The sequence below is a fragment of the Chelon labrosus genome, assembly GCF_963514085.1.
Source record: "Chelon labrosus genome assembly, chromosome: 11".
Classification (NCBI taxonomy): domain Eukaryota; kingdom Metazoa; phylum Chordata; class Actinopteri; order Mugiliformes; family Mugilidae; genus Chelon; species Chelon labrosus.
In genome coordinates, this window is record NC_140344.1 from 10228848 (window position 1) to 10246571 (window position 17724).

General features: G+C 40.8%; 1 protein-coding gene across 1 annotated transcript; it reads right to left on the reverse strand.

The window, feature by feature from the left end:
* Positions 1-18: 18 nt before the first annotated feature.
* On the reverse strand, positions 19-16332 carry appl2 (adaptor protein, phosphotyrosine interaction, PH domain and leucine zipper containing 2). Its single transcript, XM_084555466.1, has 21 exons — positions 16151-16332; positions 13994-14092; positions 13327-13386; positions 12528-12599; positions 11573-11660; positions 11415-11456; positions 11279-11337; positions 10722-10868; positions 10405-10487; positions 10028-10180; positions 7776-7964; positions 7641-7683; positions 7326-7382; positions 6425-6519; positions 5531-5686; positions 5266-5318; positions 4924-5098; positions 4025-4061; positions 3771-3926; positions 3630-3677; positions 19-3179 (listed from the first exon to the last, which is right to left on the reverse strand). Exons 1-21 carry the CDS (start codon positions 16205-16207, stop codon positions 3048-3050), a joined length of 2001 nt encoding a protein of 666 aa, XP_084411592.1. The 5' UTR covers positions 16208-16332; the 3' UTR covers positions 19-3047.
* Positions 16333-17724: the final 1392 nt, after the last annotated feature.

Below are 17724 nucleotides of genomic sequence, written 5' to 3' on the forward strand. Positions count from 1 at the left end.
AAAAAAAACCCACATTAGTAAGAAAAATTACTTATATTTATTAAAGATGTTAACATAGGTTTTAGAAAACTGGGACAAATGAAGTGCAAAGCCTGATGGGTTGTGAATTCTGACAACTTCAGCCATTTACAAAAAGATATAGGGAGAAGGAGAAAAAAAAAAAAAAATGCAGCCTTGGCTATATTATTGAAATGCATTTTCTATACAATGAGTACCCACAACATTTCTCCTGACCGTGCATTACTTGCAACGCAAAAACGTATCAAGACTATGCAGCACAGCTGTAGTAAGTGTAATGGGCTGCAGCAGACCTCATACAGTAAGGATTACATTTCTTGACTGGATAGTTAAGTTGGAGCAAATCTTCTCCCCAATTGCGTCATCAGTCAGAGAGGAAACAAGCAGCAGCTTATGTAAATCATCAAACTGGAAAAAAAATAACTTTTAATAGGCCGATGCACTAACGCACATCTGTAAGTGTTTGTTTTATTAACGGTGTGATTGAAGCGGATCAATCATCACCTGAGGAAGGAGGATACTGGATGAACAAATGTTTCTCTACAGCGTCAGATAAACCGTCAGTATGCATTTAGATCAGGCAACAGGAAGAGAACGTTTCACATTTAGGGAAATGCATTTATCTGCCTCCTGACGGAGAGTCTGTTAAACAGTTACTGATGCCGTGAATGCACGAGGCACATCTGCCAATTCAGCCATTTCAATAAAGTCACACCTGAACGGCAGATGGCAGAGTTTGTAGAGTGAGAGTCATTCTCCTAATGCTTCCCTGAAACTTAAATCCCAGATCCATTTTGCATTTTGCAGCGCAAACATGGCACCTCATCTGACAGGTGATCTGCAGTCCTCATAATGTGTTATAACCACCATAAATATCCACACCACGTAGACTAGCACGACCTAAGAAATCTGTGTGGTGCAGCCTGCTTTAAATGAATTACAATGAGATCTCAGGACCGTGGGGTGGTAATGCTGCATTCCACACAATCAAGATTTTAAAAATTATGATGGCCAATTTCATGCAACATTACGACCTAGGCACTCTGAATCATGTAACAGTACTTTGCAGGCTACTGTGTAATATTCTGTCTAAACTGATGTAAAATCTGAGCAACAGCTTTTCATATCCATAATTAATTCAATGCAGCGATGAAGCGCTGCTGACTTAGATATTGATATGCTCGTTGCCATAGGAAGGTGTCAGATATGTTGATTTACATTTGACTTGATAATGTGGAAAGCCTACAGCTCCGAGTTCAAAGTGTTTAACTTGCGAGTTGAACCAAATACAGCGTTATTCTGGAGGCTGTGTTTTTACTCTTGTACACAATTGTGCGATTAGTTGTCAATTAGTGAGCTTAAGAGGTGCAGGTAAGCAGATTAGACACATTTCATGGAGCCAGGATGGACTTTTCTAACTCCCTGTAGGAAAGTGAATAAGTGCATTTCCCAACATGAATTATTCCTTTTTTAATTACAATGTAGTGTCGCTTTCAGTCCCATTATCGTGACCAGAGCAGGCAGTCCTAAATAAAGAGCCGTACTCTGTCCTTGTTTAAAATGTCTCTGTGCCTGATGCACTGATGCAGAGCAGGAAAAGCGAGCCCACAAGCAAACGCACTGGTCAACACGCTAGACACAGAGTCTGTTTCTCTGACCCTGTCCGTACCAAACACGTCACACTGACACAATGTATGGGTTTCCGCTGTCCAACAAGATTAGTGTTACAGCACAAAAAGGTAGAAAAAGAACAAAACTGCACTGGGATCCAGAAAGGAGAACAATTTGACAGATCACTCTCCCATTAGTGATTCTGCTTTGATTAGCATTCCTATGTAAGTGCGAAGAGCAAATCGTTTTTTCATTAGTGCATGGCGCCCCACCATTGTCTGCCGACATGCCTTAACGGTGACATTTTAGTAGATTATTTTTTTATATATATAGTGTGACTGTTCAGTGCTCGGAGGAGAGGCTTTAATCTTCTGCAAAGGGAACAAGAGAGAACACCGTTATTTAATCATGCACTGCAGCAGACCTAACCTATTGACTGAGTTTGAACTTCATATAGACACCGGGACAGATCATATTTACACAGGCATTCAAGAAACGGAGCACAAAGTAGATTTGGGGGTTGTTCAACGAGGGGCTGACTCAGATCATGTTCGGACTTGTTTCGCTACAGGTAGTGGAGAATAATGTCAACCATGAGATGAATGCAGTTCAGTTGGAATGATTAAGATCGTGAGGTGGAAGTCTGAAGTTTTATAGTGGTTAAAATGCAGAAAACGTTTTGTCCACAGCTTGAAATCACGCAGGTTTAACGAACTATTCAAAAGTCACTGCACTGCAGATGAAAGGAACTGACATCTTCTTAACCTTTTTTCAGTTACATAAAAGTCCTTCAGAATCTCCTCTCCTGCTTTCTGTAGCCGCCGAGTGTAATTATTCAACAGATACGAACCTTTGCAGTGAAATAATATTTTTGTACACGAATAATCAAGAAATAAACGCCAAAATAATTGTGTAAGAGCCTTAAGCACGAGTTAACGAATAAAACAAAAACACCTCAAACTACTGTATGTAAACGGAAAATAAATGTAAACCTAAACTGAAGTGAATGATTCTCCACCGTATGCTAGATAGATGGCTGGGGATATTAGAGGACAATGAAACACAACCAGTACCTACGTATTGTCCCTTTTCATACGCGCTACCTGCAGTGGTACAAAGACAAACTCCAAAGAATAAGACTCATGTGAGCATGGAAAACATATCTAGAGATGTGCTTTTTTTTGGTCAAGCCCACCTCATCAACCCTCCTCAACTTCTTCTGCTCTTTGCAAAAGAGATGGAGATCCACTAACATAAGGTCAGAAGATGTGAACTACACTCTCTAGTATTGGTGCAGAACCAGAGTTAGAAGTAGGGGTCATGATGAGACCTTTATCCAGGGAAAGCCTTCCTTTGTACAAGCATTTTCAGCATAAGTCACACTGTAGCCCTGGTTTTGATTTCGGGTGTAAGTGGAACTAGGCCTCAGACTCCAGATCTTCTTGTCCTGCTCCGTTGGTAGTGTCGTCCGTTTCAGGCTCCAGGAGCAAGAATTTGCCATCGTTGGTGAGAGGCATGTTCTTCATTAGCTCGGCCAGAGCCTCCGGGTCCTTGTAAATACCAATGTAGAAAATGTGTGAGTCTAGCTGAAAAATATTTCACTTATTTTGTGTTAAAAGTTCAGTTTGTAGAAATCTATTGGTGGGAATTGTGTCTACGGTGTCCCAGAATGGACAAACCAAAAACTCATTCTGGAGAGGACATTGCATGTTTTTTTATAGTAGCCACTGTGGGTCCTTACACATGCTTGGAAATAAAGGGTGGTTTGAAGGTTATTTATTTGGTTATTTATTACTACTTGATGCTACTATGCTAAATCCCACACACTGGAGCTTTTCATTGTCACATGTTCCTATTAGTATCTCCAAACTATTTATTTTGTGTTCTCATTGAGAAAAAAAAAAAAAAAGCTACTGGTAGAAGTAAAACCAAGAATTTATGAAAATCATGGGAATTTTAAGTTTCATTGTACTTTTAACTGGAACACAATAGCTGCTTACCTTCTTGGCTTCTGTAATCTCCTTTGCCAGGTTTATGGTGTAACATATCTGTGAACGAGGACAAACGGACGAGGATGAACATAGAGTTTGCGCATCGGTTAACATGCGTCCCCTCAGTGTTGATGGAGCTGGCGGACCAACCTTTTCGCCTTCTGTGTTGCTCTCAAAGATGAAAGCGCTGAACGATGGCTCGCCCTCCTCGTCGCCATCGCTCCAGTCTCTGCCTTCAATTACAAATCCCATCAGCCTCCCGTTCTCTTGGTGGGCCGCAAACTGACACACCTCTCCGAGCTGGAACTGAGAAATGAAAGATGTTGAGACAGATTTTATGTATTTATTTTAAACATGATAAAATGTGTTTCATTTTGATAAACGTACTGACTCGTGATACTTACACTTATTCTCGTTACTTGGGTCTGTGGGTCAATCAACCTGTTGAGAATAGAGACTGGAAACTTGAGCAGAAAAATAAGAACCCTCTGGTCCATCTTCAGTCAAGAACAAGCTTTAACAGGTATTTGTTTGTGGATACATGAAAACCTCATTGCGATTTGTTAGAGATGAAATGTCTTACAAATGTGAACGCCAATGGCAGGTTATACAGGGTGTTAGACTTTATCACAGATATTTGTGCCTTGACGAGAAATCATAAGATTCTTGCTTCAAGGGTCTTTTCTCTTTGTAGTCACTGCAGCAGTGATCTACAGCGTGGCGTCCTGTATTATTGTTAGAGGAGAAAGTACGAGCCCCAGGACATTTTTCAATGGGTCCTATTCACCTTGAGACACATGTGCAGTCATGTGTACACGTTCGGTGTTCTAGACAATTTAAATGTTAGAAACTTTTCTTCACAAGGACACAGAATTTGAAGTTAGCTTTAGTATTTTGGATAAGACATTTTTACAAATTATACTTCCCTGTAACTCTGTTAAGTGTGGCTGCAGAACACGGCATTGATGTGATTAAGGTTCAAAGCAGAATACGACACAAATAATTTCTGACTGGTAGCAGAAAGACTGTGAGACTGTTGGAGAACATGTAAATTATAGGAATATTAAAGAATAACTGTTTCTCTAACAGCCAAAATGACCAAAAACACTGAGAATACAGTGTGTGTATATATATATATTTTTTTTATTATTATTTTATATATGTCATGTTTAGCATATATCACACTTGAAATACTGTCAAGAAAATGATCATTTTTTAGGACATTTGTTTGGGCATTTTCTATCTCTGCTGACTACACAGAGGAGGATTTCTTGTGAAACACTATAAGTGAATTAAATTCTACCTGAGGCTGCTGCTGGTAACCATGAGGTGGGACTCGGTGGTCCTGAAGATGTTGTGGATGGCTCGTGCAGCCAGCACCTGCCTCATGGCCTCGTAGATCACCTCCTGATTGTCGCCACAGCGAACCGCCATGGAGCCCAGGAAGCGCACAGCGAATACCTGCTGCAGGAGGGAGTCTGCAGAAACATACAAAAACATAATCCGTGTATAAGAACAGCGAACAGCGAAAGAAAGTAAGCACAAAAAACTCGAGGTACGCACACGAACACATGTTTGTGAGGTTAAACTGAAGTTAGAAAGTACTTGAGACCATTAAGGTGCATTTAAAAAAGGAAATGGTTACCATCACTCTCCGCTGAACAGTCATCGTCTGTTTCTCCAAATGGATTTGTGCGTCTGTCAGGATGCGAGTACACGCAACAGAAAAAAGCCAATTAAACCTCTGTGTCGAGTAATAAAGAAGCATTCCGCTTCCTGGAAATGATATAATAATCACAATGAGGCCAACATTTAGGAAATGAGCATCATCACCCACCAGTACCTCATCCCTGTTTGCCTGTCACTAACACACAAACAAGCACCCACACCAACTTCCTGTATCCCCTCACCTCCCCCCGGCTCTGTTCTGGTCCTGGAACTCGGAGGCTGGCAGCATAATGTCAAACTGAATGGGCGTCCCAGGGGCTATCAGGTCTTCTGGTTCCGGAGCGGCTCCGGTTTTCTGGAAACCACTGCTGGAAGCATGAACACCTCCTGGCTTTGCTCTGAAAGAATGTGATGAATAATGAATATGAGTTTTTAGAAATAAATAAAGGAAACAAAGGAAAAACATCCATGGTTCAGTTTATCTTAAAGCAGTGTTTCAGTCATTGATGAATACTACAATACTGGCCATGAAACTCTTTCGCAATCCAAAGAAAATGATGAAGGACAAAATCTAGAAATCCTCAAGAAGACATTTACTATTATAAAATGTGACAATTCAGTGTTCTGCTGGGAAACCTTTGGACCTGGCATTCATATGGATGTTGCTTAGACATGTACCACACACCCAGACCAGACTAGACACGCCCACCCCATAGCAACGACACTCAGCAGCCACCCCATCAGGATGCAGCCTGACACAGGCACACACACAAGAACGGTTTAGGAACAACTCAAAAATATGAAAAACAGCACAAGGTGTTGACCTGGCCTCCAAATTCACTAGATCCCAAACTGATCAAGTATCTGTGGGATGATCCACAGAGGCCTCTCCCCTCAACCCATAGGACCCAAAGGCCCCCACTAACAATATTCTGTTGCCAGACACGACAGGACACCCTCAGACGGCCCATGTCCATTCTCTGATGAGTCACAACTGTTTTAGAAGCACAAGGGAGACAATACTACACAGTATTAGGAAGATGGTCATAATGTTACGTGTACAGACTTCAGGAAACTACACAGCATGAGGGTGAAGTGTTCTGAACAAACTCTTACATGAGCAACATGTAACTGACCTGTCAGGGTTGGGCGAGCCTTCTTGTCTCTTCTCAAAGCTGGTGATGGGAGTGACTGCCTGGATGGCGGATTGGTTCAGTCGAATGGCCACGGCCTAACATCAGGAAATAGGGACATTGAAGCATCTCTGAGTCACGGGGGTGAGTCATCTAGATATCTTCAAGTGAGTGTAAATGTTTTATACAACTTCATGTTTGCAATGTGCAGCTTGTAGTGTGATGACTCTGTCCACGAACAACTGACAAAGTAGCATTTAGATGAGACAAATGAATGCGAGTCCATGCAGTTTCCCACAAACACCCACACTGTGAGACACTGACGGCAAATTGTACAACTTTAACAATCGGATTAATTAGATAACTGGAAGTGACGTCATTTTCCATCTGCTGTTTGGGGCACAGTACTTAATTAGCTACGTTTCATGTGTATTTCTTAATGAAAGATTATTCAGTGGTTTCTACGGTGTGTACACAGCTACTCTACTTGCTAGAAATTCAACAAAGCTGTGCATTTGCTCCTGAGGTGACAAACGTGTAATTTGCAGGTTCGGGCAGTGCAGCTGTTTGCGGTGACACAAACTGGCGATTAATGTCGGAGGCCTCTGTTAATTCTTTATTCTGTGGCGAACTACCAAAGAATCGCTGTTCTCTTGCAAACGTGAAGAATTTATATTTAGTGGTATAAGTTAACAATAAGATGTAAAAGTCTGTGTGGCAGCACAAAACGATTACCTTTAAATGTTTTTAAACAGAAAATAAGTTTGATTTAAGTGTGTATAAAGTGTTTAATCACAGCTGAGTTTGGGAAGTATTAACTAAGTTTTATTCCGAGATGTCGAGTCTAGTCAACATCTTTTTAAAGCAGTGTGTGTCTGTTTGACTGGGTAATAACATTCTTTACCTCTGGGTTCTCAGTCAGGTAGATCTGTCTGGAGATGTTGTTCACTGTGCAGATCCACTGAGAAAGAAACACAGACATCCGCGTTAGGCCTTCTCCTAGTTCTGGCACACTTGGCCTGAAATCACTTGACAGAAACCAGCTATGACAGGCCAGTCAGACGTGTCCAAGCACAAAATCCAGATATAAAAACCACACAAATGAGTCCTGGCAGCTCCTCCATTGTTCTTGACAGATACTTGTAGCAGCAAATATGTGATGAAGATGTTAAACAATGACGAACCCAGCCGGCCGTTAGAACTGCCTCTTCACACTTACTTCTTCATACTCCCTTTTGCTCTCAGCCTGTAGAATCATCGACCTGCTGACACGGATGACAGTGGAGAGAATTTAATAAAATATATTCACTGTGTTAATAAGCCCTCTGCTGCGTATGGAGAAAGGTGCACATACGTCTTTCCTGATGGAGAGGTTATCTGAAAACAGTAGCGGCGGTCCTCGCACTCCACGGCCATGACGGAGCTGTTGTCCAGGTCTAGAATCATGCCTCCTGCCACCGCCCCACGTGGCTGGCACATGAGGTTGCCTCCCTGGGTGAAGAAGTATAGTCGGTCCCAAGCTGTGGTCACCAGGCCTGTTTTACTGGAGAAGAAGAAAATGTATGTGGATCAAGGCCATAAGTATGTGGACACAGGTACACACAAATCATGACAGATGAGAACTGCTGGCCTCCATGTTCTGACATTTTGATTAATTTGAAATAAAACAACCTGCTGCCAGCAAGTAAAATTATAGAAAATATATCAAGGGTTACACTTTTTTACCACCACATTTGGTTAATGTGACACGGGCAGCTGGCAGCAATGACGATACCAGATTCCACACATTGTTAGCTCTGTGAGCAGAGAGATATGAAGAGTGGGTGTCCAAAAATACTGACAGCATAGTTGGAAAACATCAAAGCCCTCTCACACAATTAAGAAATACACTGAAAGACAGCATGTCAATGTTGGATTTACACAGCATAATGACGCACACCTCTTTCATTTTTTTGTTCCTTTTAAAACTATAGCTCCAACAACACAACACTATTTCCATCAAAAAGCTATCACTCTCCTCAATTATCAAATGTCACAGATAAATATATCAAGCAGAGCCCGAGAAATGTTAGCAGTTTTCATTATCGAGTTAGGAGCACAAAAACATGGCCTTTATTTCTGCAGTTCCAGTGGAAAAACCATTAACAGTCTTCCTATTAGTCATGGCCCTGACTATATCACTGGAGCTAACACCTACTTCTGCACAGCCAGGAATGAATACTTCTCAGAATACTTCTCTCTCTTATTGCTTTTATCAATCCATGCATTTTAAAGCACAAAACCATTTCATCCCAATCTCCTCATACACAGTATAATTTTGGAAAGTCTTCTGTCTCCACCTACACATGCGTCTTATCATCAGTTAGAAACATGTATGCAAACTCCACACAATGACCTATAAAAAAATATGCTTAGTCAGTTAAATTAATCAATTTCTGTGCATTCGTGAATGCCGATTGCCTAAAGAACAAAAACTACATGGAGTTCCACAGGGCTCAATTCTAGGGACACTTAATAACTTTGACATTCATTTCTAATTAATTTATATAAATACTTTTTGTTAATTTATTTTTTTATAAGCAAACTTATCTTTATTAATCCTTCCAGTAATAAAAAATAAAATGAATACCTGATATATTTGATATTAACTGGTGTGATAAACTAAATGCTTAGAAGTAATAATTTAGACAAGCACATAACTTACTTTGACACCTGGTTTGATATTCACATTTTTAACAAATATTCTTTTACACTAGCTAACACTGAGTGGTCCTCAATCGCTTGTTGTTGTTTTTTTTCATCATTTCTTTTCAAGGATGTTATGCTCTGGTTTCATTCTTGTTTATTATGTATAGCCTCTCCCACTGCGGGATACATTAAAGGATTATCTTATCTTATACAGCTAAAATGCAATTTGACAATGAGCCTCTTCATTTCAGAGCTAAGCTACATGTGTATGACTCATCTGCAAACTTTCCTTGTAAATACTTTTCAGAAAATACCCCCTAATAAGCCTATGACTTACCAGCCATGGGTGACTCACACCCTTAATATTGAGAAACCATTTGAAATAGCAAATGTTCTCTGGCCTCAGCTCCATTTGACAAGTGTTTGAGGCTGCTGGCAGTGTGTGTCATTAAACAGAATCGCATTTTGTGGAAACCTTTTCTCCGGTGTCAGAGACATTTGTCAAAGACTTTGGATGTATATGAGCGAGAGACAGAGTTTGACAGCTCTGACATTTCACTAAATCACAATGTGAGCTACGCTGCAGTTTTATCCCCTGAAGCCATTAAGGAAGTTTCCCTTCTCATATATCCATGCTACAATAAGCTGACAGCGCACGTTGTCAACATGTTACCTGACCCACCTTGTCTGCGGTGACAGACCTTTTGTTTACTGTGCTTGTGTGGATAATATTTTGAGCAACTTTAGCAGAAGAAGCCAAAAATCCCTTCACTATGGTGTTTGATGACTTAGACTTATTTGTGATTTTGCTTTCTCCTCCTGTATTTTTTTTAATGAAAACACCCTTTAATGTGTTGTCTATCATGACTCGTGTCCTTGGATTAGAGAGAAGGCCATAATGAGTGCAATTAATCTTACTTCCTAATGTTGAGGTAGCCAGCCTTCTGAATAAGCGCACGATTGACGGGCTCAGTGTCCTTATCTGGCATATAGACGGTGTCTTCCACAGACAGGAGCTCCCTCTGGGCCATGCGCATGGCCTCTGCTTCTGAGTCCAGCTGGGCCTGGATGCTAGACAGGATAAAAAGTTTTAACACAGTCAAAATCCATCTGAACTGACGTTCCAAATGTCCTTTTATTTTGTACAAATTGAGCATTAAATTACAAGATAGATATGGGAATATTAGTGACAATTTCTACGTCTCAGAGCATTACAGCAGAATCATTTCTGTCAGGATTTCATATTGTTCCTTCCAAAAGCTTTGGTTCATCACTTGTTGGTGAGATATCCTTACCTTTGTGTCATGTTGGAAACAGAGGCAAGAAAACTGTCCATCTTCTTTGACACCAGCTCAATGCCTTTCTTGAAAAAGCTGATCTGCATGGTAAGAGGTAACATTGATATGTTTCTTACATATAATCTTACAGGCCTAGGACTTTTGTTAAAAGTGACCCCCCACCCCCCAATACTTGATATTCCACAAACACATTAATACAACACACTTTAATAACTGTTCTTTGTGAATCAGTTCCAAAGAGGTCATTATTTTTCATTTTTAACTGCTGAATTTTTAACACTGATGCAGCTTATAGGTCAGCTGTAGCTCAGTACCTGAGCATGAGTGTAACCTAGCATAGGTTCGAGCATAGCCACTCTCTTGCGATACTGCAGGGCGTTGAGGGCGCAGTAATACTGCAGAGAGGCCTGGTGCTGCTTTCTTCGGGTGTAGGCCACCTCCTTCACCAGGTCTGCCTTCAGCTGTCCAAACAAGAGAGGTTTAAACATACAGAGATACACTCATTATCAAGGCCTGCACACACACACACACACACCCATGCATATGCAAACACTTGTCCTACAATAACACACATACAAATGAGTAACTAAGTCTTATTATCTTTACGTCTAAGAAGACGTGCTGACATATTCAATAAACTCAAACAGCAAAAGAATCTTATCTTTGCAGCCATTATGGAGTATTATGTTCGAAAAGTGGAAGCAGAGGATTATTTAATTTAATCTATTTGTTTTTCAAACACTTATAAAACACTCAAACTGTATTAACGATAGCAGTACTGCACTGTAAGGCCTTTTATGAACAGCCTGTGATCAATGAGAAAAAGAGCAGCCATCAGTGAAGCTGAGAAAGCACTTTGCATTCACTATACCTTCTCATTTTCCTTCTTCTTGGGCAACCGGCTGTACTTGACCATAGCCGCCTCGTGCTCTGCACAGCACAAGAAAAAGGACATGAGCAACAGATAGTAACCATTGTTATTGTTTCTGAAAATGGTCTATACTCACCATCAGTGGCGATGCCAAATATTTCCTTCAGTGTGCTTATCTCTGCAAAATTCAACATTTGGCAAGTCCTTACAAAAACTACTTACTGCACATGTTCTCTCAGACAAAACCGATATGATCAAATATTTTATAACAACTTTCTTGAATATGTCTACTACCTGTGAGGTCTTTCTCTCGGAACTGGATCAAGGGGAAGACCATGCTGTCAGCCATCTGGTTGGCTAGCTCAGAGTGGAGCGAGTTGAGCTGGACCATACAAAACAGATTACACATTTCAGGCGCTGTGCAAGGACACAGAAACAACATAAACCCATGCCAAACATCTTGAGGGATTTCAGTTGATTTTAATATTTACACTAACATTTTCAGCCAGCAGCCTGGAAAATGACATTTTCAGTGAAACAGGGACATACAGGAAGACAGTGTCTCCCTTATATGAGAATAAACCCAGACTGTGGAGGAGCACATTCTATGAGAGAGTAATAAAACCTACCATTTTCTCTGACATTGGACACAGGACAGCGATTCGCACAAACAATCAGAATAGGCTATTATTCCCTGTACTTATCAACAAGCCATGAGCCAACTTTCACCAAGCTGCCATCCTCTTTAATCTGAATGATTTAGCAAGTGCTAAAGTTCACAAGATTAGGTTCAGCAGTGCTGTAGGGCTAATAATCACTGTGAAATGAGTTCTCGTCTGTACATGATGAGGTGAAAGGTCAAGAAAACAATCATCCCATGTCCTCTGAGCATATGTGTGTGTCCTGAGTGCTGACTGCGCAACCACGGGGGACAGTGACAGGCCCATCTGTTTTGTCTGTACACCAGAACCTGCACACTCCTCATTCATGCATCCACCCGCTGCTGCTTCCTTCTATTCATCCATCCACCCTGATCTTAGACAAGCAGTTCCGGTCTGACAGGGGTGATACTCATAAGGTCTTTTCATAGAGGTCATTTTCTCCAGAAAGCAAGGGAAGAAGCACAGGTGCAGTATCCTTGGTAATGTGATAAAGAACCAACTGCAGACTCTGCAGCAGTTCATCATCCGTCTCTTCTGCACATAAATATACACACATAAAACAAGAAAACTGGAAGCAAGAGCCTCACCTCTCCAACAGATTTGGCGAAGTTCTGCAGCGTGTTGATTACCTCTTCATCACCTTTTCCAAGGGCAAAATTCTAGATGGAAAAATAAGAGAAAGGGACAAGCTTGAGCCATGAAACAGCTATATTAAGAGCTAAGAAGCTACATTGCTCTGCCAAAGATACTAATAAATCCAGTGCTAAGATGCTGAGTTTTAACCCTCGTTTAAGGGTATTAAAAATGCATCAGTTGCAGATGTTTCCTATCCAACATCACCTCTGCAGTCCAGGAAAGTTCTAACAAAGTCATCTGCTCCACATGTCTTTTTTCATGATTTAATAGACCCGCTGTGTTGACAGCAGTAACTAAGTGTTTTTTCATGCGCAGAGATTTCACATGCAAATATGTCATATGGCAGGGACATGCAAACTCACACAAGGACGAAAGTTCAGATGAAAATGATAATACTAACAGGTGTGTCTCCACAGCAGCACTTACAACACACACTCACTTGCCAATACATTAGGCACACTAGAGAAAACAAATGCATCCAAGTCAAAAATAAAACAGTCTTTTATAATGTTCAGTTTTATGTTAAAACAGCGTGAAAAACGTGGTAATTTAACTGTAGGATCATTTTGGAGCATGTAATTTGTGGCACTGTTAAACTGGATTGAATGAAACACTAGTTCACAAAAATAATAATACTATAATGTGCAATAATACATGTAATTGTCGGAGCACATTAGCAGAGTTACTTGAATGATTTCACCCACATTAGCAATGAGAGAAGTAAGTTACAGTCATGCAACCAAGACTTACTTTCTTCTCGTATTCCAGAAGTCGCTGTGAGAGCTGCTCCGTGGCTAATCCCATTTCACTCTGTGCAGACACAGATAGAGGGAAGAAGAAAAGTTAACAGACTGGATTACTAGGGATTCGTCCCTTGCTTCTGTGTCATGTGACATTTGCTCTTGCGTATCATGAAGGAATAAAAGGAAGTGAAGGGGTAACAGTTGAATCGAGGTTCGAATTAAAATTCCTTTGAAAAAGCACAAGGTGATGGGTCAGATAAATGCCAGGTGTACCAGTGAACTACTCTTGGTTCAAAAAAGGTCTAAAGCCATGTTATTATAAACTGTGTACGTTCGCAGCAGAACATTTGATGCTCAGGGAAGCATTGTAAACTCATGCGCACGACACTTACTGAGAAAATTCACAAAGCTGGACCGACTAGCTGGACCTCTGAGCTTAGACCATTTTGTTAAACAACAGTCAAGAATAACCTTCAATACTCAAAGTTTCCTCATCTGTTTATAAGAGCCAAACTGTTCATGTGAGACCAAATCAAAACACTACTCTGCTGTACTGTAGTTCACTCAGGAAAAAAATCCTCTTAATATTATTCTGTGTTTGAACACGTGTGTCTGTTTCCCACAGTTAAAGAAGTGGACTCTGAGTGTGTGTGTGTCCGTGTTTTGTTTAGTACCTGGGCTCCAAACACCCGCTGCATTGACTGTAGCAGCTGGTTGGTGTAGTCTGTGAGCATCCCCGCATCTTCCTCGAACACGCTGAGCAAAGAGCGAGTCTGCGAGACAAAACGGTCAAACTTTCTTTAGGATGAACTAACGACAGAACAGTAAGATAAACATTAACAGACTTAACACATTTACTCTCCTCATCATCTGACAGAAATTAAATTCAAGGGGTTAATGTGAAAAAAAAAAAAAAAAGACAAACGCTCTCTGGTTCTGAAATGTGCGGATTTCCTGCTAAATATCTTTGACGTTTGGATCTGTTGTTCGGATTAAGCGAGCAGTTTGAGGACATTTTCTTGGATTCTCAGAAATTATTATCATTGTTCACTTTAAGTTTTTTTGAGCATTTGTGCCTTTACTTGATAAACGTTCACCGTAGCCTCGGTTCACATCGCACCCCATAATGGGGAGTTTTTAATGTTTTTTTAGTGAATAAACCAAAGGCAAGTAATGGAGTATAGCCTGCAAATGAACACAAAAATAATCAGTGGCTTTAAACATAAATACTATTCTTAAGCAGAAGTGCTGATCTACTTTCAAACTGATGGGAGGCAGGGAAGATTGCAACCGAACCCTCTCACCCCGGACACAGACCATTTGAGACACTCCTATTGCTCTGACAGGAGACTGCAGCCCATCAGGACTACAACCTCACACCACAAGTACAGATTCTTCTCATCTGTGACTGGACGCACTCTATGCCTCTTTATTATATTACAGGCTGCCTGTACGTCCAGTCACTTAATAAATACTTAATGCTGTGAACATTTGTACACGGCACAATTTGCACAATTCATTTGCTTATTTAAAACCAGACTTTTTCTACACTCTTAGTGTATTTTATATTGTTTCTTATTTCTTATTATGCCTACTCCACCAAACACCAGGATAAATTCTGTGTATGTGTGAGCATACGTGGCAATAAATCTAATCCCGATAAACCTGCTTCGTCTGGTTTGGGTACACACCCGTTATCATAAAATAAATGTATAAGGACGCTGCAGGAAGTTGAAACAGGACACTGAGTCAAAGAAATGAGGGCATTTGCAGCATGCAGAGGCCTACTGAAGTGCAACTTTGAAGAGAGACTAATGCCATGGTTGATTTTACTGCAGGCCGCCTATTTTTTTTTTTTTTTTCGTGAACAGGTGCAGCGAGGCAGGGCAGATACACCAGACAGGAACACACCCATCAGGTAAAGTCTCTTTACACTTTAATCCTTTTGACTTGTGCCACAGAAGAACAGAGAGTCATTGCACAACACCAGCAATTCATCGGGAGTACTGTGGACCTGGTCGGCGTTTACTGTGGAAAGACAGCAGGCCTGTGTTCCTGTTAGGAGGAGCTGCATTTTGAATGACTAAAAGTTTAAGAGAGAAATGAGCCTACAGCATGAGATGCACTTAGGCAGAACAATCACAGAGGTCACTCCTGTTTGGAAGAAGAGTGATGCAACACACAGCAGAACTAAGGCAACTGCATATGTGCATAACAGCAAAACCTGGCCTGTATTTAACACCACCATCACTTAGCTCTCATACTGCCTTTTAAAACTGTAAGGATAAAGCATATTGTATGACTCTGCCCTGTTGCGGGATATTGACTAATTCCAGGGGAGTCCGATAATGGAAACCCCTCCCACATCCTGTGAATCAGGCCCAGTTGGGCTCTAGAACAGAGTTAAGCCCAATATTTAACTCCATAAGACATTGGGAAAATAAAAGGGCTGCAGCAGAGTGATTCTGGCTGAGCTATATGGTTGTGAATGACTATAGTCTGGGTGTACACCTGGAAAAAGCCTCTGACAGAGGGAGGGGAGCCCTGTGACAGGCGCTAGCGCAGTAAAGACAACAAAAACAAAAAACGAACAGATAATTATGACATGATGTTTGAGCTACAACCGTGTGTACTGCAGGCGGCCGCAGTCACTGTTGACAGAGGATTATATTCCCATAACAATGTGACAATTGAGAGCTGTCATCGACCAGTGGAAAGAGCCTACAACGGGAACAGGATACTCTCTGGGATGATAGGCTAACTTCAGCCCCCGTAACGTCTTTAATGTGACAGCAGAGTCTTCAAACGTGATAAAACAAGCGCAGGCCTACCTGAGGACTGTCCTGTAAAGCCTCATCCAGGAGCAATTTGTGATGAACGGCCGGCATCTTGTTAGCGTTGGAGGAGAAGGGAGCAGGGGCTTGAATTATTCAGAGCAGACTCGGTTTCCCAGAATCCTTCGCGCGGGTGAGAGGAACCAGAGGAACACGTAGGATTTGGAGGCGGGCCCAGTGTGATCTCACCCTCATTCGTTAGCAGCAACGGTGACCAGTAAAAACACTCAGACTCAAACTCTGAAGGTGATTTTTTTTGTATGATATAAGATTTAATTTTCACAGAAAGGCATCGATGCTAAGAGGTGAACTGGAAACAAGCTATGTCTTACGTCGTTACCATTTTAGCTCAACAGTGGCCCCAAGTGGTTACATAGAGAATTGCAGAGCTTAATATCAAAATATGATGTTGCCCTCTTGAAACAGGAATGACACATAATCTTAGAAAAAATGACTGACTGCACGACACATACCATAACAAATGTCAATACTATTATAAGGTCAGTTTATATAATAAATTCTTGGTTGACCAAAGGTTGAACAAACAAAATTCATCCATGACAGAAGCAGTCTTTGACTGAGGCAGAAGTTGCAGCAATACAAAGTAAAAACTATTAAATGGTAACTACACGTTATGCAAATCTTACTCACTAGAAAATGTATGTGATGTTTATGTGTATATATATTATACCTGACATTTTATTTTCATAAAATCTTATTAGTTATTAGCAGATTTGACTAATCATGTTGTCGATTTATAGTTGTAATTGTTTCAGGTCTACATGCATGTTGGATATAGATATGACTGTCTGTGGTAAGGCAATAAACTGCATAAACATGACATTTAAGAAACCCAAACGTTCAGAAAGTAATCAGCCCTTCATGTTTTTTCAGTCATAATACGCAGAGTATTCACTGTCTCTCTAATACTCTATATACTGGCTCTCTAATTATGTCGCACTCCCTGCTGATGCGGCATAGTCAAAAAGAAACTCTCTTTAACTGATTCCACCATGGATGATTAAATGAAAAGTCGCCATGGTGTTGGGTCAAATACTGACCCAACATGTTCTCTAATGTCATGCTTACTCTTTCATTTTTATGTTGTCTGATTTAATTTACAACTGTCTGAGACCTGTAAAAACCCATGGTTATATCTTACTGACCAATACACTTACAGTGTTGTTTACTGGGAAAGGAAAACAATAGCTGACAGAAAAACAGACCCATCAGACAGGACTATTCAATGTAATTCACTTAATCCCAGACAGATTTGTATTAAATTGTTGCCAGTTTAGGTGTCAGATTATAATTGTTACTGTATCTGCTATGTTTAGAAATTAGCTGATGGCATTTGACCAGGTAATCTGAAACTTAAAAGTCATATTCTCCCTGTGTCTGTATGGGTTCTCTCCAGGTACTCTGGCTTCTTCCAAAGACATGTTCGTTAGGTTCATTGGTGATTCTAAATTGGCCGTAGATGTGCATGTGAGTGTGAATGGTTGTCTGTCTCTCTGTGTTAGCCCTGCAATAGACTGGCGACCTGTCCAGGGTGTACACCGCCTCTCACC

Coding starts and splice junctions, on each gene's coding strand:
- appl2 (XM_084555466.1), bottom strand. CDS start 16,207: ATGCCGGCCGTTCATCACAAATTGCTCCTGGATGAGGCTTTACAGGAC. Junction 11,457..11,572: donor CCGAGAGAAAGACCTCACAG/GTAGTAGACATA, acceptor TGAATTTTGCAG/AGATAAGCACACTGAAGGAA. Junction 5,687..6,424: donor GGCTCGCCCAACCCTGACAG/GTCAGTTACATG, acceptor ACATTCTTTCAG/AGCAAAGCCAGGAGGTGTTC.